Source organism: Artemia franciscana, unplaced genomic scaffold (assembly GCF_032884065.1).
Source record: "Artemia franciscana unplaced genomic scaffold, ASM3288406v1 PGA_scaffold_39, whole genome shotgun sequence".
NCBI classification, from domain to species: Eukaryota; Metazoa; Arthropoda; class Branchiopoda; order Anostraca; family Artemiidae; genus Artemia; species Artemia franciscana.
Window position 1 is genome coordinate 475,975 of NW_027062677.1, and position 21,210 is coordinate 497,184.

Here is a 21,210-nt window from a genome sequence, read left to right on the forward strand (position 1 = left end):
AGCTTAAGGAATACTATACTGTGAACGCTAAAGTCCTTTAAAAATACTTCTCACTCAAATTCAACGGCCCCTGTATTTGAGCAATAAAGAATTAATTAATAAATTAAGAATAATTAAGAGCAATAAAGAATTATGACGAAAAGTACAACTGTGGCGTGAATAGTAAGGGTAGAGAAAGGGCCCACCCCCTCATATACGGAATGACTTTGTTGGTTTTAATGAAAGTTCTTAAGCCGGACTGGCCTCTATATCAAAGCAGTTGCTTTGATGTTCTCATTGAAGTAACTCTAAAAGCTTCGTTTCCCTAAGTGGATCAGTTTCGACAATTGTATTCTATTAATATTGGTGGTGGTTTTATTTGTTTTTAGTTCAGTGTTTTATCTTTGTTTCTCTTGTGCTAAGGACGCCTAGTTTGCATACAGCCGAAATATCCGCGTTGTTTTAGTCTTTCATCATTTCTCTCTACTGGCCACAGTTTCGTTTCTTGTCTTTTCATTGAGTTTTACCTCTCTTTGTTGTTTTTAAGTTTTAAAGTTGTTGTTTAGTCTTAGTTGAAAAAAAATTATATTTAATTTCTAGCTGTTTCTAGATTATGCCAAGGAATCCCCTTCCCTCCCCCTCCCCTTAAAAATCCCTAGGTGAGCTCCTCCAGAATCTTTCCACTCCACGGAAACTTCTTCCTGCGGGAAATTTCCCCCGCAGAAAATCCTCCCCCGAAACAATCGTCATTTTTCCCAATAACAAATGCTGTGTGTGAACAATGGGCGATTTGCAAAACTTAAAACCCTTTCCCCAGGCAATATGGGGCTAATGTCATCCCGAAAGGCATAGTTATTGGACTTTCCGACTATGCTGAATCAATGTCTTTCCCAGAAACTTTCTTGTATGTCCGTGGGGAAAATGAGGGCGTGGGAGGGGGACTAGTTGTCCTCCAACCAGGAAACTTGCGACACGTTGAACCTGACAGTAATTTTCATTAAATTTACTTGATTTTTTGAGGGTGTTTCCCCTTTTTTGTCAACCAGGCACATTTTCTCAGGCTCATAGCTTTTGATGGGTAAAATTAAACTTGATGAAGTTTACATATTTAGAATCAGCATAAAAAATAAATTCTTTTATTTGTCTATTGCTATCAAAATTCCATTCTTTAGAACTCCAGGTACTATTGGGCAGAGTCGCTCCTTACTTACAGTTCGTTAGCAGGAACTGTTTGATAATTAAAAACAAAATAAAAAAAAGGGGGGAAAGTAGACAAACTATACAAAAAATAAGATATTATAGGAAAAATCGTAAAAAGAGAAGAAAATTTCGTTGATCATGCGTTTGAAAAAAAATTAAAGTTTAAAAAAAAACAAGATAAAGGCAAACAAAATGCGATACATTAGAAACTGTAAAAGGGTGCAAAAATTTCCAGACTTCGGTTTACGTGTTGGAGGGTCAAAATCACAGAGATTGAAAATCTTTGTAACTTTTGATTTAAACAAGGTGCCACCTACACAGCTTTCTCCTGAAAAGGTCTTAGCAGGGGCAACCTAACCACGATTTGGAAAAAGTCAATGCCGAATAACCGATCTAACCCTATCTCACCTTTTCAACAGAATTTGTTCAAACAGTAATCATCCATATAACATAAAACCGGTAATCAGTCGATAACTAATACTCAATGTTTAAAGAAGAACAAACCACAAGTTTGAGCAGACAAACTGTAAGTTTTAGTTTTACGTAAACAATGTAAACCTATCTACCTTTAACCTAAAAAGTTGGCAGCAGGGAAAAATCAGGTAAGATTTGACTTAAAGCAATATTGAAATATGAACTAATCATTATATAACTTCGAAGACCACACTGCCTGTCCATGACGAAAATATAACAGTTCGGAATAGGGATGAAACCTTTTAATCGACAGTGACACAAATGTAAAACTTTTAACTGAATATTTCGGACACATATACTGTGTCCACTATCAGCAGTAAAACTAAAAGACATCAAAAAAAATATTCGGTTAAAAATATTCAGTTAAAAAACCGAAATATTCAGTTAAAAGTTTTATATTTGTTTCACTGTCAATTAAAAGGTTTCATCCCTATTTTGAACTGTTATATTTTCAACTAATGATTAATCTCACCTTCTTAACTGAACACCTTCAAACAGTATTCCTCCATTTGATATGAAGCAAGCAATCAGTCTGTGACTAAAATTCAATGTCGGATGAAGAACTAAGCACAAGTTCCTTGCATTCATCTTATTGATTTTTTCGTTTTGTATCACATGACTCATATGAACAAATAGCCACGAGAGAACAGCCTTATTTACACCAGGAAGTTTTTCAATCAGAAGACGCAGTTGACGATGTTGCTCAGTTTCATCTTTTAACAAAGCTGCACTTTCAAACGATTCTTCAAGAGTTTGCGTTAGCAGGCTGTCCGGGAGTTCTCTACAATATAAAATATACATAGTAACAAATTGAACAAGTAAAGAAGGTCAACATTGCCATTTCCCTTCTTAAGCTTCTACAGAAGTTTAATATTTGACACATTTTTTCTACCTTCCAATTCCTCTTTTAATTTTACGTTCATGAAATGAGATGGTGCCAAATTACATGAAATCAGATGGTGCCAAATTACAAATTATGGAGATGGTGCTTAAAGAGGGAAATAGCAGTGTTACCAAAGATCTGTTAATAAACAGCTAAATGTATCTAAAAGCTGGAGCAAAAACAGTGACAAAAAAAAACTAAATTGAATATATTACAAACAAGAGTGAGAAGCAGAGACTAGCTTAATATAAAGACGGTGAATATAAATGAGACAAGGTTCATATAAAGTCCAATCATAAAGAAAACTGAAAATGGCGTCGCCCTTGGGAAATATCACGGTGCCACAGTAAAAAAGCATGCAAGGGAGCAAAAGGACGTGTAGACAGATAAGAGTGAAATTTGGCACATTTCTTTAGGAGCTTGAACGCAAAAATAGTAGTGCTTCCAAAAAAGAGGCAATGTACTGCTAAACAAGGTCCAATATATTCCCCCTGTAAAATTACCCAGGCGGAAGATTCTCCCCTTGAGAACTACTCCACAAAAATTCTTACCAAATGAAAGATTGAGCAACAAAAGAGAATTTAAGACAGGTAGCAAGAGTATAATTGCATATCAGTTATTATAAAGGAGAGGAAGTGGGTTATTATGTCAGCGGGGAGGGGGGGGGCAGATACCTAAAAGAGACAATTTCAAGGCCCAAATTGCCCTTATCACATGAAGCCTCAGATAAATATAGGAAGCAGTATGGGGATGGTGTGGTGGGTTCTCTCACGACCAAGACTGAATCTAAATAACGGTAAGGCAGGGTGGTGCTGTCCTTCTCACGACACAAAAATATTCCTGTGATTTATTTTAAAGATTCATTTAAATAAATTAATTTGCTCTACATGATACGTAAAGAGCACATCAGCCATTTAAAAGGAAAGGTAGTGGATAATTTTTAGGTGAAGGGGGGGGGGTAAATCCCTCAAAGAGTGCATTTTAATGCTCAGATATCCTAACTCATATTGATGCTTAAGGTCGTGATTAAGTGAACTGATGGAACTCGAAAATCCAATGATAAAATTGAAAATTTATATTTAAAAAGTACTCAAGTATTCATTAGCGGAAAACACCACTTTTAATATCAGGCCGTAGCTTCTTGAAGATGTTACAAAATGTTTGCTAAGATTTTGCTATATTTCCTCTAATTGCTTAGAAAATTTCGAAAATGTTTAGCTCTTTTTCTCAAGCGTACTCTATGAAGGGCATTGCTTTTAGAACAAAATCGGTACTATCATGAGCAAAAGACAATAACCTGTAAGACGATTGCAACCATTTTTCGGTGTGTTTTCCTATTTTCGGACAGTTCCATAGAATATTTTCAGCTACCTAAAACTTTTACAAGTTTTTTGCCAGAAAGAATCGTTTCACATCGCCCTAGAGACCAGATTGACAAGCTGGTATAATTAACCTGCTATTTCCGCCAATGAATAAGTGCTATTTGAAGGGTTTTTGACAACCGACGGTCTTTAAAGAATTGAGAGACAGAAGGCTACCCTAACTTCAATTTTGAATCTCGATGTTTTCAAGTTTACTTAAGCACGGCCTTAAAGTAAATATAAAATGAGTTTTGAGAAAGGGGGAGAATTAGAAACTGATATCTGATTTCCTGGGATCTGTACCTTTATTATTGGCACCGGGAATGGGCCTCTCCTATTGCGACAACCTTATTCTATCTAGCATAAAATAACCCGTTACTTGTTTACCAGCAAAGAGAAGGAAATGGCAAGACAGGGTGTGATGGGTCTCATTAGAATATTTCTTACAGGAGGGGGGAGGGGGAGAAGAGACTGGCAAGTCCTACCAGGAGCTTTGTTTTCAGTGATTTTAAATAGTATACTGCTTTGTTCTTATACAGTGTTTCTATGCACTTAAACGTATGTATACAATGTATTTAAACATTAGATATTGTATATGTTGCAATGGCTTCAACCACATAGAAAACCAAAGTCACGCAGAACTTCAATCCATATGGCCAATAATACCCCTCTCCATTCACCCAAAATTCTGCAGCAAAAATGCTATCAAGAACTTATTCAATCACAGTTTAACGAAAATGTTTACTAAATATTAAGATTATGTCTTATTTTTATTTTTTTTTTCCAAAATCAAAACAACCGCCGAAACACAAGAGTCGTCGAATTAGAATAACTAGATTTTCGAATGTGCTAAAAAGCATCAGCGTAAGGAGTAAAGCGTTGAGGACCTGGAACCTCCCTCATATAAGGAATTGTTATGTTCATTTTACGCTTTTATGCTGCTTCATAGTTGAAAAAAAAACTTTTTTTTTTTATTTGTCCTACAGGATTTATTTGGAAATTCTATTTATTTCAAATCTTCTTTTCGTGTTTTGACGGCTAGAGGTCAAGTGATCATAGCACAGTAAGGTAAAGGTTAAAGACATTAATTTACTTATTTATTTGAAATACAAGTTCCATTCTTTTAAAAATATCTTGATTCTGACTGGGTGCTTGACTCCATGCTATTGAAGTTAAATTAAAACTGATAAAACAAAAACGCTCTTTAAAGGTATTTGGGAACAGAAAACGTTCTGATTATACTGACGACTATACCCACTACTGGCGGATGATACCCAAAATTTTTGTGTGAACAGGGCTTGAAGACTTTCATAAACATTCTATTGCTTGCATATTTGAAGTCAAACTTGTCCTTGTTTTACCAACTAGGGTCAAACGAAAATCAGGTCATTCTCAAATACAGAAGGGGGATAGCGTAAGGAAAGATTAAAGGGAAATTGTAAATTTTTGGGAGAGTGTAAAGAGGGAGGCTTTTAATAGGCTGGGAGAGCGGAGGAGCCTACATAGCTGTGATGGTTCAGGTGGCTTGGTGCTGCAGTGTTGTTAGTAATAGTAGTAGTACATAGCGTGTTACTGCTAAATTTTACCAGTATTTTGGAAATACAGGAATAAGGGGAAACAAAATTGTTTCTTCTAAGCCTAGCCCCCTCCCACCAATGATTACTTATCAAACCTGACCAAATAAATAGTCATAAGACTTCACCTGAAGTACTGCTTTAATACACTAGCAATTGTTGGCATGTCATATTCATTTATCTTAGATGGCAATCTCAAGTTATAGCTCTTTCTTAGTTCTGTAACTTTAGTTTTGATTCCAGATGATCTGTAGATCCCTTCGATAGTGAGTCCGTTTTCTTCAATTACATCAACACATTCTCGAACTATAAGCGGCAACTCTAGACCATCATGACACTTGCTTCTTTCATAAGAGAGGTATAAGGGTATACCAAAGACAGGAAAAACGGTTTCATCAGATAGGTCAATGCAATCTTTTTTCTTATTTTTATCCTTTTTAAGAAGCTTATTTTTACTGTTTAACTTGTTCTTCTCTGATTTATCTTTAGACTTCTCTTTTCTCTCAGGTTTTTTCTCATCTTTTTTGTCTAGTTTAGAACTTTTTTCTCCTTTCTTCAATTCTGCAGCGTCCAGTTTTTCTTTGGATTGAATTTTTTCCTGTTTCTTTTTTAACTCTTTTTCAGCCCTCTTGGCTTCTTTCAATTTCTGTTTTCTTTCTTTCTCTCTTTCTTCTTCTTCTTTTAGAGCTTTAAGCAAATCCGCTTTCCTGTCTAATGTTGATTTTGCTTCTTCTTTGCTCTTTTTATCCTTCTTGGCAGGAAATTTGAACGATTTTTTCTTGCCTTTAAATGGACTCCTAAAAAAAGAACACAGGAGATTTTAGATATAATATGAAACAAAATATTGCTATTTCAGCAAAAAGCTATTGAAAAAATGTAAATGAAACCACAAAAGCTATTAAAAAACACTGATTTCACTGTAACATAAGAAAGGAACGCATATTATCTTTTAAATGAGTATTCTGGCATTCTTCTCTCCAAGCTCTACATAAAGAATGGACACAACAAGCTTTTTGTCCGTAATCTATCTATACTTTTCTAGATAGCATGACTTTCCTCCCATGTATATATAACACCATTTATCTCTCAAATACTTAAGCTACGACAAAAGATGCTAAAAGTAGTTTAGCCTACTAGACATCGACACTTCTACTGTTGCTTAGGCTACTTCCATGCTGCCAAACACTCTGGTATGGATCAACCTAGCGGTGGCACTGCCATTCTTACGAGAAATTACCAGATTATTACCAGATTACCACTATTACCAGAGCCCGTACACTATATATTTACACTATTACCAGAGCCCGTCCGGGACTTGGAGTATTTTGTGGGAGTCAAAATACAAAACTATGTTGTTGCCTCAGTTTGCCTTCCCACTGATTATCTTAATTCTAGTTCTGATGTGCTTTTTGATAAAGCGTTTCTAGGTCTTACCACTCTTGCAGTTGATTGTTAATCAAGCAATCTGACAGTCAAATTGACAAGTGACTTAAACTCTAATCTTTTTTTGACTCCAGTTATAGAGCAAATATTCAGAATAGCGCGTGGCAGCAGTTTGTCCCGGTAGAAAACAAGCTTAGATGCACATACGTCCTTATATTGATATACGTCCTTATCTTCTATTGATTTTATGTTTTGTACGCCTGAAATACTTCTGATCTCCAATACCTCTGCTACTATTGTACTCCAGTCTTTAGGTCACCTGCCAATCAGAATCACTTTTCCTGTCGTGTCAAATCCAACTGATCCTCTCATATCAAATGACACCAGCAAGTAGCATGAAATCTGTGATTGGGATAAAATCGACCTGGCTCCTTTTCATAGCCTAAATGATGCTATTTTTAGAAAAATTAAAGTACCGTTCTAGGTTCTTTCTCAGAAGTCAGGAATTAGTGTTTCTGACAGTAAGATTTTATTAAACACGTATTATGCTGAAATTGTTCATGTCCTGCCTATTGCTAAAAAGGACCCAGCTCGTAAAGTCTGGGTCAGCAATCCGGGGTTCGCCAGTCGTGTCCCAAGTCGAATTTTTGGTTTCGTATATTTGGAAAGTGTGGTATAAATCGTGCTGGTGAACAAAGTCTGTCTCTGTACTAAGAGAAGTTTTGCACAAACTCCAAGTGAATTCTTTAGTTGTAAAGGCTATTTGGGATAATAGAGCCTTAACTGAGCATTTGCTCAATAATAATTTTGCTGAACATCAATATGAAGCTGTTATGATTTGTGTATTTAAGCTGTTGGTGTCTTATTAGCAAACCACGCTGATGATATTCTGAACGCTAGTTGAGCGCGGACTGGAATAGAAGAAAATTTTCGTATACTGTTGGAAAAGTGTAACCATATCAAATTGAAGTTCAACGAGAATAAAACCGAAAAAGTGGTGGTTATAAACAAGTAAACCTTCTTTTTAACCACCAAACCCAGGAGCCTGTGTGTTGTCTCTGGGTGCCCATGAGATCACATTACTTACTTTGGAGTACTAATTAGGAAAAATGGCGTCAAACACGAACTTTTTTGAAATATTTTTTTTTGCGAATAAGAGTAGAACAGTTCATGGACTATTAGTTGATATGAAATTTAAGTTTACCGTCGTATCCTAGGATTCCTTTACAATGGTTTTGTGGTGTCTCATTTGCTTGATCTTTCACCTTCTTGGACACCTTTTGGTTGACCAGCAGGTATGGAGTCATTAGCCCCTTAGGTACTATCCAAAGAACAACGTCTTGAAAGCGGCGTTTTGAAAGCGACTAAACTTTGATTTTATTTCCTGAATGTATTTCTTCTGCTAGCCAATTTGGGTTCCTTCAGAAAAATCTCTGCACTAATTATTCAATACAATTTGTGCACAAATAAAGAAAATGTCAGAGATTTTTAAGTTTGGCGGCGCCAAATTTAAAAATTGAAAAGACGTGTTAATATTAACTGGAGTAATCTGAAGTCTTGTGGCATTACCAACAACGCTTTAAGCAGCCCGAAGTACTGGTTCTGCCTGCCTACCAGTGGGTAAAGGCAGGCATACTTAGCAGCCCCTACCCCTGGGGTGTAAGAGGGGACTCATCAGGTGAGACCTATGCTAATTTTAATTTGCTCCTGCTTTGTTATTTGAAATTTGCTGCTAGATTGTGAACCATATCCTGCCTTATACCCAGCCTGCCATATACTACTGCTTACTCTGTACCTGTCTTGTTGTTCACATTAAGTAAGTAATGAAAGGTCAAATCAAGCCACCCCGTGAACTTAGGTCAGACAGCTCACTCCAATTCTCTGGATCAGAATCTGTCTCAGAGCAAATACTCATCCTGACTAGCCACATGAATAATATAAAAATTAAACACAAAATGTTAGCAGATTCACTGCATCCTGACAGCCTTAAATCTTCAGTGAAAGGGTTACTTGATGACCTCATATTGGCCAAGATCTCTACCCAGGTAGATGAGGCTGTGACCATAATGAAAGAGGAACAGGCATTCATTCAACATGATGCCACTATTTCTTCAGATAAGCTGGATGCAATCAAGCAGGATGTGTATGCTGGCCTCAGTCTAGATCTTAGTAGTCTAGTTGATAAGACCCTTGAAAGCTATAATAAACGCATATCTTCAATTGAATCTTCTTTGACTACTCTAGGGTCATCAATGAAAGACCTTGAGAGCTCTTTCAAGCCTATCCAGTCTAACCTGGCAAGATTAAATGATCGTTTTGAACAGCAGGCTTTGAGCAACCAAATTATTGTTTTTGGGGTGAAAGAAGATGCCCCCATTGAAAACACTGAAAGTCAGTTCATGTCACTATGTGCTGTGAAATTTCCTGGCATACCAATTACCCAGTCTGATGTTGTATCAGCCAAAAGAATTGGCAAACCATCTGCCAAACCCAGACCCATAGTTGTAGAATTTTGTAATTTACGAATTCGCCAACTGCTTCTCAGACAAAAGAAGGATTTGAAAGGATCTGGGACACTATTTTCTGAGATGCTTACAAAACCACGCTTACAGCTTCTTTCATATGCCAAGTCAAAGCTTGGTTTACGTAATGTTTGGTCCAGTAAAGGTGATATCCTGTATAAAACTCAGTCTGGAAGAGTAGTTAAGTTCAGTGATCAGGATGAAATTGATTTGTGTGCTGCAAATGCAGAGAATTGAAGTGATGGATTTTAGTTCACTTTGTTATAATATGTTGAATTGTTTTTGTATGAATTTATTTTATGTTCTTACATTTTTCCTTTTTCACTCTTCACTGTCTTCACATAATTCTGACTTGTGCTATATTATGCTTTGGGGCAATACCTTGGATGATATGTCCCTTCCCACTAATATTGCTCTATGTTTGTTTGTGATTCTACCACCTTCATGTAGTTTGCTTTCTGTTTTACTCTTGTCATGTCAGCATACTTATAGCTCACATAATTTTAACTGGTTACACATTATATTTTGTGCCACTCCTTTAATTAATATGTGCCTTTCCACTGATTTTTCATTATGTTTGTTTGTGATCCTATCACCATCATGTTGCATGGCTTCTAGAACGTTCTTGTTGTGTCTGCACACTTGCAGCTCATCGAGTTTTGACTGTTCCCATATTATATTTTGGGCCAATATTATGATTAATATATGCCATCCTACTGAATTTTTTTTATTTTTGTTTTTGACTTTCTCACCTTCATGTAGGCCAATTTCTATCATATTTTTGTCATGTCAGCATAATTGCAGCTCTTATAATCTTGACTGGCTCCACATTATACTTTTGGCCAGTACTTTGACAAATTTATTTTGCCTTAATTCTACCATATCTTTGTTCTGTGTGTTCACATGCAGATCACATAATTTTGATTGCTCAAATCTATTTTGGTCTTATACTTTGAATATTGTGTGTCTTACCATTGATATTTATTTGTATTTGTTTGTGTTCCTATCACCTTCATGTATGCTATTTTCTATCACACTTTTGTCATGTCAGCACACTTACAGCTCACATAAATTTTACTGGTCCCATATTGTAAATTTAGCCTATTCTTCAAATATTATGAGCCATCCTACTAATGTCTCTTTATATTTGTTTGAGATCCTATTGCCTTTATGTAGCCTAATTTCTGTCATTGTTTGTCATGCCTTAACACTCACAGCTCATCTTTTCCTGATTGGTGCCACATTATTTGACCCCTTTCTTTGGTTAATATCTGCCATCCCACTGATATTTCTTTTTCTTTGTTTATGATTCCATTACCTTCAAGTGTACTATGGATAGTGTGTCATTTGTGAAGGTTTTATATGTCTGAGATAAATATGGGTGATTTCTCTTTCCTTATGAATTCTTCTATTCTTAATTCAGTTATATTTGATCAACCAAGTAGTGCTGGTAAACAAGAGGCACACACTTCTGACCCTCTCCTTGAATCTATGGTTAGTTCTAGCTGTAATTATCACACCACCATTGATTATTGTGATAATATTATGCCCTCACTCTCTTCAAACAGTTGCTTTAATGTTTTTTGTTTGAATGTGCGTGGGATAAGAGATAAGTGGGACACTCTTAAATCGTATCTGTGGTCTGATAATTCTTGCCCTTTTGATGTCATAGGCTTGACGGAAACATGGTTATCTGACAGTGATAATTTTACAGCTTATGACATGCATGGTTATATTGCTATTCATGTCCCTAGAATGGTAACAAAGTGTTCTGGGGGTATTTCTTTGTTCATAAAATCTAGTATTGAATTTTGTAGAAGATCTGATCTTGAATCCTTGTTTACATCGGTGGTGTCTAATAGTAGGACAGTTTATTCTCTTGTTATTGATCTGAAAAGCCAGGTTGCATGTGATACTGTTTGTTTGTTTTATAAGCCCCCTCCTTTTCCAACACATCTGTTCTGTGATTTGCTTGATCAGCTTTCTGGTGTGGGGACTTTCTCTAAAAAACGGATTTGTGTTTTGGGAGACTTTAATTGTAATATGTTAAATGTTGGATCAAATGATGAATGTGACCATCTTTTTGATGTATTTTCTTCTTCTGGGCTACTTCCTTCAATTTTTTTTCCTTCACGCGTTGACCCTTCAAGAAATTCTGCCACTTTAATAGATAATATTTTCACTTCTCTTTCTCCTAATTTGAAGTTCTCGTCTGGTCTTGTTTTCACTGATCTTTCTGATCACTTCCCTATTTATCTATCACTATCTGTGCCTAAAACAGAGATTACTGTGGATGAGAAAGGCAAGTCTTCTTTTAGAACTTTTACAGATAGAGAAATTTCTAATTTAATACATAGTCTTCAGAGTAATGATTGGTCTAGTGTTCTTGAAGCTAATGATGCTGATTGTGCAACTAGATTATTTTTGTGTCGTATGGGCACTCTGTTGGATAAGCATTTTCCTCTTAGAAAGAGGCCAAGGAATTTTACACCTAAATGCCCATGGATGTCTAGAGGTCTGATCAATGCAACCCATATGAAGGCGTCTTTGTTCAAGGCTGCATGTAAAAGTAAGACACAGGAAGATCTTCTGAAGTATAAACATTACAAAAATGTGCTCACTTCTTCAGTTCGCTTAGCAAAAAAGCTGTATTTTTCACGTCGAATTAATGAGTGTAAAGGGAATTTGCGCAAGGTTTGGACTGTAATTAATGAAGCTCTCTCCCGTAAGAAACTCAAACAATCTTCCCCATCTCTTTATAGGAAAGCTGATGGATCTGTTGTGGATAAGAAATCCTTAGCAAGTGCCTTCAATTCGTATTTCACCACACTTCCCTCAGTTCTCATTCCACCCCTGAGTAGAGTAAGTTGTTTTCCTATGACAGAGAAGTCTTTTTTCCTTTCCCCATGTAGTACTACTGAGATTTCTATTATTATTTCTCAACTTCCAAGTAGTTGTTCAGTTGATAGTTTTGGTTTGAGTAATAATGTCCTTAAAAAAATCAGTCAGTTTGTTTCTCATCCCATCTCACATATAACTAACCTCTCTCTTTCTTCTGGTATTTTTCCTCATTTATTTAAAGTTGCTACCGTTGTACCCTTGCATAAAAAAGGTGATTCTTCTCTAATTTCAAATTATAGACCTATTTCTCTTCTTCCCGTCATCTCAAAGGTTGTTGAAAAAGTAGTGTATCGTCGACTCTCTTCATTTGTATTTAGTACTAATTCGACTGCTGGAAATCCTCTCATCACTAACCATCAGTATGGTTTTCGTCCCTCATTCTCTACCTTGCACGCACTTTCTGATGCAACTGAGTTTGTGCGTGTTAATCTGGACAAGGGCTTGTGTGTTTTGGGTCTATTTCTCGACTTTTCTAAGGCCTTTGATATGGTTGACCACAATGTTCTTCTGTCTAAACTATCTTTATTTGGAGTGCATGGAGTCTCACTAGAATGGTTTAGGTCCTACCTCTCAGAGAGATCTCAGTATGTTTTGGTTAACTGTACTTCTTCCTCTACTTTGCCTGTATTGAAAGGTGTCCCACAAGGCTCTGTGCTTGGTCCACTTTTATTTCTAATTTACATCAATGATCTTGTTGATGGTCTTCATCCCCATGTTCACCCTGTTCTTTTTGCTGATGACAGTAACTTTTTCATTGCTGCGGTGGACCTGCCATCTGCCACTTCTATGGCTCAAGGTCTTCTTGATAAAATAAAGGATTGGTGCTGGTCAAATGGTATGGCTCTTAACAGCCGAAAGAGTGCCATTGTCAACTTCAGGACCCCTTACCGTATGCGAGACGTACAGGAGCCAATCACCCTGACTTTTGGGAATGATATTATACCACAAGCTACTGTGGTGAAATTTCTTGGTGTGTATCTTGACTGTTTTCTTTCTTTCAAACCGCATATAACTCACACCCGTTCCTTAATCCTCCGCCAGTCTTCAATGTTGCACCGGATTAACTCATTTCTTCCTCCTGATATTATGGTTTCTCTTTATTATGCTTTTATTTATCCTTACCTTTCTTATTGCTGCTCTGTCTGGGGTAATAATAATAAATCTCTTCTCTGCTCACTTCAAAGAGCCCAAAATAGGGCAGTGAAGGCTACTTTTCTTCTCCCTCGGCTTTACCCTTCCTCTGATCTTTATAATGATACTGGAATAGCTCCGCTGGATCATATTATAGGTAAAAGTACCCTTTATTTTGCGCATTCTGCTTTTCTAGGTACTCTCCCACCGCCCCTACAGCAGTTTTTCTCACGGACAGGCTCAGGTAGGTACTTTTCTTCTTTACGTAATTCTTCTCGACGATTTATTTTACCAAAACGATCTTCTACAGCAAGCCAGAGGTCTCCAGTATATCAATCAATTCTATTATGGAACTCCATCCCTTCGGATGTCCCTCTTTTTCTTTCTGCAAAGGCATTATTTCGTCGGGTATTTCCAATTCAATAATTTTTCTCTCTTTATTAATCCTTTCCTAATTTGTATGTCTCTTCTCTTCTTTTAAAATCATTTTCAGCTATATGTTAATCTCCTTCTAAATCTTCTATCTGTTAAATATCCTATCTATTCAATGTCCTTGTCTTGTTCCAGTGTTTTTTTTTTCTTTTTTTTTTTTTTTTCTTTTTTTTTTTGTATATATTTTATAGTAGTGTTTTATTCTTGTTCTCTGTGGTCCATTACAAGCAAAGCTTCTTGGGCCTAGTAACCACTTTACTTTTGTAATAGTTTTTTCTTTTAGTATCAATAAATTGATTGATTGATTGATTGATTGATTGAGCCAGCTATGAAAAAAATCCGATTGTGAATAAATCACCCGGAATAAATTATATCCTTATTGAAAGAATCCTTTGAGGCAATGATTTAATGCAAAACGATAAATCCAATTCATTCAAGATATTTAGAAGATATTCTTTAAGGATTATAAAATCATGAATTTCATGTTCATATTTTTGTGACCATATTGTCTAGTTTAATCTAAGAGTTCGGCCTCTGCTGTTTGCTACTGGTTCGTCGTGCTTATTTTCGCTACTGGAACTTGTTGTTTTATTTGCATTGACGTTACTACAAATGTTGGGCAAGATTGTGAGTTAATACTTCACAGTTGTTATTTTGTTGTTTTGACTTTTTTTGGTTTCTTTCTTTTTTACCAATGTCTTTCTTGTTTTTTGGTTTGTTCATTCTTGTTTCTTTTCCTTTTTTATACACTCTACTAAATAATACAATTTTGCAGTGATTAATATATATATATATATATATGATATATATATATATATATATATATATATATATATATATATATATATATATATATATATATATATATATATATATATATATATATTATGAAAAGAGAAATCACCAATGCAACAGCACAAACACATATAAAAAAAAAAAAAAAAAAAAAAAAAAAAGAGACAGAAGGAGAAAAGGAAGACTGTTTTCCTAAATTAGTGATTAATATAGACCAGTACTTGAATGAGGCCTTAACCCTACTCATCCATACAATCACATAGGTCGAACAGCATAGCCATACACAATCAACCATAAGGAATAATACAATTTTGCAGTGATTAATATATATATATATATATATATATATATATATATATATATATATATATATATATATATATATATATATATATATATATATTTATATATATATATATATATATATATATATATAGTTCATTATTACAGACACACAGCCTTGTGGAGAATATTAAAGAATTTTAAAAAAGGGAAGGGAGTGCAATTTAGACCATATTTTGGTTTTACTGTTGAAGGAAGCGAGTTCTTTGGATGGGGACATGCCTATGCATGTACCAACGCATTTGCTTTAAAGATTAGTAATGAAAAGGTTCGTCAATAGAACAACTTTCAAGTTGGGGCCAAACTTAAATCAGAATTTGGTACTGCAAAATAACCTAATTTTAAAAACTTAAACATCTGATTCCCCCCCCCCTAGAATAAAATTGGTTTATATTTTTGTTTTATCGGAAACAGTGGTTATAGATCCCCTCACTCGAAAAATTCTTTGTATTCGACGGCTGACAAGCCGTCAGCCATTTTTCCCTACTCCAGCCTAGTATGGTGACAAAATGTTTTGATAACATCCCTCTATAAAGGCCAGCTCAAATGCAACCTCTAAATATGGGCACTAATATGTACATAGTCCTTACTTCTTGGCAAGCATGGCTGAGACCTCACAACTTGCTTCAGCAATTGTTGACATAAGAGAAGTTTATGAGCCATTCCCCCCCCCCCAAAAAAAAAAAAACTCAGTACAGACTCTCAAAGGTACAATTACCACAAATATTCATACTAAATTACAAACAAAAAAATATAAACAAAAAATACAAACAAAAATACAAACAAAAATTATTTAGACATTTTTATGATGTTAAAAATGTGTAAATTATCCTTTATTTGACGCCTCCTTTCTTAGATACTTGTGTTGCTCTCTTAACCTTCCTTGGCTTTTCCAAATGTTTTAAAAGAAGGATTCAGCCAGTAGCCAGGATTTACACATTCAATAATATGGAAAATTTTTTGTGGTTAGACTATATTCCTCATACCAGTTTTTGAATGAACATCTTAGTGAATTGAACAAATTGAAGAAAATAGAACTGGGAGAAATATCAAGTAGCATGGTCACTTGTGGTCACTGACACACAGATAGAGAAAACATTTTACAAGATAGGTAGAAAATGCCAAAGTATCTGTAAAAGGTATGTAAAAATATATATTCAACAGATTTAGAACATTGTGACTTCCATTTTTTTCCAAATAAAAGTGAACTAAAAAATACACTTTCAAATTTATATAAAAGGGTAAAAGAAATATCAGCAGTAAAATTTATACAGACAATGCTTAGATACAATGGGCAACAATGATAAACAATTTAATTTTTCCTATTTTAAAAGACTAAGAAGCTGTTTTTATAGAAAAAATATGAAAACAATTAAACCTTGTGACAATGGCTTTAAAGAAACTAAAAACGAATTCTGAAAGAATTTTTTTTCAAAGAGTCTGATTTTTCTTCAAAGAACCTGTTTTCCTTACAAAAATTCATAAGGCAACCACTGTCCTATTCTTCAAAGTACTCAAAGTTAAATGTCTTCTGTAGCCCAGAAATTCACAACACAATTTAAGAGTAAATGGTGATTAAAACCATTCTATTTTCCCAATCAATCAAGCAAACTTACTTTGTTTCAGGATCTTCACTAGGGGATATGTCCCCTTCTAGGGCAGCATATCCCTTATCCTTTTTGTTATCTTTCTTGCCCAACAATGATGAGTCTTTCCTGGGCGATTCGTCACTGCCTGCAAAAGAAAATCAGTCAGTCCTAGTTGGCCTTGGAACCCCTATTGGTTTTAGAAAATCAGTTAGTTCTGTTTCCCCTTAAACATTTCACTGAAATTACTGTGAAAGAAAATCAGCTAGTCTTGTTCTAATTCAATCTTACCATTCATCCAGACTTGAACGTGAGCATTAATCTATAAGAAAATTTCACATATTCCTGATACACATTATACTGCAAGAACTCATGCAGCATAAATACAGCCCCAAAATTTTCCCTGCATTAAATAAAATTAGTAAGGGTTTCACCAATATGTCATCACCAGAACCAGATTGCAAAAACCCCTTAATTAACCCTTCCATAAATTTAAATGTATCATTGAAATAAACAATGACATTCAAGAAGACAGTAATATTAAAATTGAATCAAAATTCAACAAAAAGGAGTGGAAGTTCTACTAAATACTGCTCTTATATTTAATCAAAGCTTTACAAAAAAAAAGATTTTTTTTTACAAAAAAAAAGCTTTACGAGATTGAAGTAATATTAAAATTGACTCATAATTCAACAAAAAGGAATGGAAGTTCTACTAAATACTGCTCTTATATTTAATCAAAGCTTTACAAAAAAAAATTGTCTTAGAAGAACAAAAAAAAAACACAAATCCTAATTTAGTTTTACTGGAATACTTGTGTTTTGTATTTTAACATTATTTTCTTCTTGTCAAAAATGGTTGCTAAATTGAGAGTTTGCAAAACAGAATATTGCAAGGTGATTTCTTCTTTTACTTGATTAGGAGGGAGCAGAATAGCTAGGTGTTTCCAATAGCTAGTAATCATTTGAGGAAACATGCAAGAAGCTCCAGAGGGGGTGCAAATGATTGTCAGAAAAAATTTTCAAAGAAAGGGAAAGGATCTGAAAATTAATTTTTATGCAAGGTGAGATGTTTGAAAAGATGTTGTTTTTTTTCTTTTTACATGAATAGCTATATCTCTTTCCTGAATCAGGAAATCAGCATAAATACAGCCCCTGAATCAGCATAACTACAATCCTGAATCAGCATAAATACAGCCCCAAAATTTTCCCTGCATTAAATAAAATTAGTAGGCTTTCACCAATATGTAAGCACCAGAATAAGATTGCAAAACCCCTTAATTAACCCTTCCATAAATTTAAAGTATCATTGAAATAAACAATGACATTCAAGAAGATTGAAGTAATATTAAAATTGACTTAAAATTCAACAAAAAGCAATGGAAGTTCTACTAAATACTGCTCTTATATTTAATCAAAGCTTTACAAAAAAAAATTGCCTTAGAAGAGCAGAAAAAAATACACAAATCCTAATTTAGTTTTACTGGAATACTTGTGTTTTGTATTTTAACATTATTTTCTTCTTGTCAAAAATGGTTGCTAAATTGAGAGTTTGCAAAACAGAATATTGCAAGGTGATTTCTTCTTTGACTTGATTAGGAGGGAGCAGAATAGCTAGGTGTTTCCAACAGCTAGTAATCATTTCAGGAAACATGCAAGAAGCTCCAGAGGGGGTGCAAATGATTGTCAGAAAAAAATTTTTAAAGAAAGGGAAAGGATCTGAAAATTATTTTTTATGCAAGGTGAGATGTTTGAATTTTTTTTTTTTACATGAATAGGTATATCTCTTTCCTGAATCACCTACTACAAAATTCTCATCTTTTTTGTACTTCTGGTCTTCCTGGTTGGGCAGGGAGGGGGGGGGGAGTAAGTCATTACTCTAAAGACCTAACAATGAATAGTAAATATATATCAGATTTCCAAACTGATGTAGGGACAAGATGAACACACTAGTGAATGCCTTTTTTATGTTCTATCTAGATATAATTGTCTTTGCACTTGCAAATCAAATTTAAAGCTCCTAAATAGACCATAAAGTGACCCATAATTTCTTACTTTTTAGAAAAACTTCCATATTATTGAAACAACTTTAAAAAATTCTAAAATACTTACTATGTTCTATCTAAATACAAACCATTTCACTTAATCTTCACCTAATAAACAAACATATAACCCAACATATTAACAATTTTTTGATGATATGTTTCTTTTCTTCCAACTGCTTGCTTACACTTTGCTGTTAAACTAATAATAAAAAGCATTGTAATTTGGGATATTAGGTTACACATTAGGAGGAGGGGTATTTGAAGCAGTCTGAATTGATGTAAGTTGGTAATTTACAATGCTTTAAAGCATTTTCCAGAATAAATAAGTTTCTAAAAGGTATGGAGCTAGGTGTCACTTTAGGGCCATCTAGAATCTCTAAATTTGACATCCAAGTGAAGAGGCATCAAGAAATGTTTGTACCTTGTCCTACATTAGCAATGGAATATACCATATATTTATACAATGAATAAAGTATATGAGATGTATGGGCCAAGCTGACCCGTTTTTACAGGTGTTTGCAATAGTTAATTCGGGTTTATTTAAAAAATTATAACAGTCATAAAATACATAATCTCTCATCTCTATGCAAAAACTGCATGCTGAGTCCCATATCACCTCAAAAATAAATACGCACGATGGCTCTCCCTCCACTTCTCGATACAACCATGGCCCCTACCAAAACAACATCCTTACAAGTCCCCACCTCTTCATCCAGGAGCAAACCACACCAGCCCCCCACAAAAAAACTCAATAATAGCTAAAATCACTTTTCAAATTAGATTCTTCATTCAAATTAAACTAATTCAAAACAAGGTAATTTTTTATTCTCTTTTTGAAAGAGCCAAGGGAGCTCCTACCTCTCAGTTCAAGCGGTAGGGTATTGTAAGCCTTAGCACAGACGATGTCAGGCGAAAAATCCGACCTCACTTTTGGCGTATGTTGAATATGGATCTGTGCAGATAGTCTTGTAATTGGAAGACTCTGTTCGGATACCAAACGGAATAGATTCCTAAAAGGTGGTGGAAGCAAGCCGGAGAGGAATCTAAAAGCAAAAACCAAGCAGGAAAGCTCAAACAGCAATTTCAGCAAGAGACAATCTTCTGTGTGTTTGATGATCTTCAAGGCATTCTTGTGGATGGAATCCAGTTTTTTCAGATGGGATTTGAATGTTGATTGCCATACTGTTGCACAATACTGTAAGTGGGGTCTAATGAGTGCATTGTAGAGAAGGGTAAGGGTTTTACGTGGGAATGTTTGCTTCAGTTTCTTCATGATACCCAGATTCCTTGAAAGCTTTAATTCTACAGCATGGATGTGAGGAAGGAAAGAAAGGTTTTCATCTACTATTACTCCTAAATATTTTGCACATCTATTTACTGGTTGTTGAACCTTTCCATGAGACGTCACAATTCCTGTTATTTCTGGGTGAAGGGTTCCTACCTTAGAAAATAGTAGGATGCAAGATTTTTCTACATTGATGACAAGTTTGTTGGGATCCATCCACAGATAGGTCTCTTCTATGATGTTTTCAAGCTTCCGCTGGAGTGAAGGCATATCAAGTCTGCAGCAGGTCATTGTAGTGTTGTCAGCGAATGCTATAAGTTCATCTTGCTCGTTAGTAAAGTCCTCAGATGTTTGATCAAAGCATAGATTACAGCATTTTTGTTCATCATGATTCAGATTAAGGATACGAGTTAGGTCATTTATATGGACTAAAAACAAAAGAGGACCAAGGATTGATCCTTGGGGCACACCAAATTCTGCTCAAATAACAGGAATTGTATTTTGAGAACTAAAGGCAGAGAGAAAAGCAACTGGTAACTGAAAATTAAGGTAAAATGTTGTTTTGTCAGTAAAATTCTAGTTTAGTGACTTCTTGCTATCTTGGAAAGGGGTTAGGTTAGGAAAATGAAACTTTCAGGGATGGGTCTACAAGCTAAAGTATGTCCCAGGAAGGTATTTTGAAGTACTTACATCCACTTCCTCTCCCTCTAGAGGATCCTGACCTTTAAAAATATGTGTGTTATAAAAGTAAAACCTTGCAAAATAGATCTTCTGCTTGAATGAATTACAACAAAATTGTTTTCAGCTTCACAACTTTGCTCAATCCCAATTTATAAGGTTTTAAAGATATGAAAATACATTTCCTAAATTTGGAAAAAAAAAACAAAAAACATTGATATGGCTCAGAATTCTACTCAAATAACAGGAATTGTATTTTCAGAACTAAAGGCAGAGAAAAAGCAAATGGTAACTGAAAATTAAGGTAAAATGTTGTTTTGTTAAAATTTCAATAGGTATTGACCTGTCATGTAGGCAAATTTCAGGGCCCTCTAGAGGGAGGAGTGGAGGTAGGTACTTTAAAAATACCTTCCTGGGATATACTATAGCCTGTAGACCCATCCCTAAAAGTTTCATTTTCCTAACCTAACCCCTTTCCAAGATAGCAAGAAGTCACTAAACTAGAATTTTACCAAGGTGGGAACTTTAAAATACCTTCCTAGGATATACTTTAGCCTGTAGACCCATCCCTGAAAGTTTAATTTCCCTAACCCAACCCTTTTCCGAGGTATTCAAAAGTAACTAAACTAGAATGTTACCC

General features: G+C 35.0%; 1 protein-coding gene across 1 annotated transcript in view; it reads right to left on the minus strand.

Moving 5' to 3' along the window:
• Positions 1 to 21,210, minus strand: part of LOC136041827 (ralA-binding protein 1-like) — a 65,417-nt gene that overhangs the window by 43,800 nt on the left and 407 nt on the right. Inside the window, exons 2-4 of the mRNA XM_065726604.1 lie at positions 16,594 to 16,711; positions 5,600 to 6,268; positions 2,126 to 2,434 (exon numbers count right to left, since the gene is read on the minus strand). Coding sequence (XP_065582676.1) covers positions 2,126 to 2,434; positions 5,600 to 6,268; positions 16,594 to 16,711 — 1,096 coding nt within the window. The remainder of the gene's footprint in view (positions 1 to 2,125; positions 2,435 to 5,599; positions 6,269 to 16,593; positions 16,712 to 21,210) is intronic.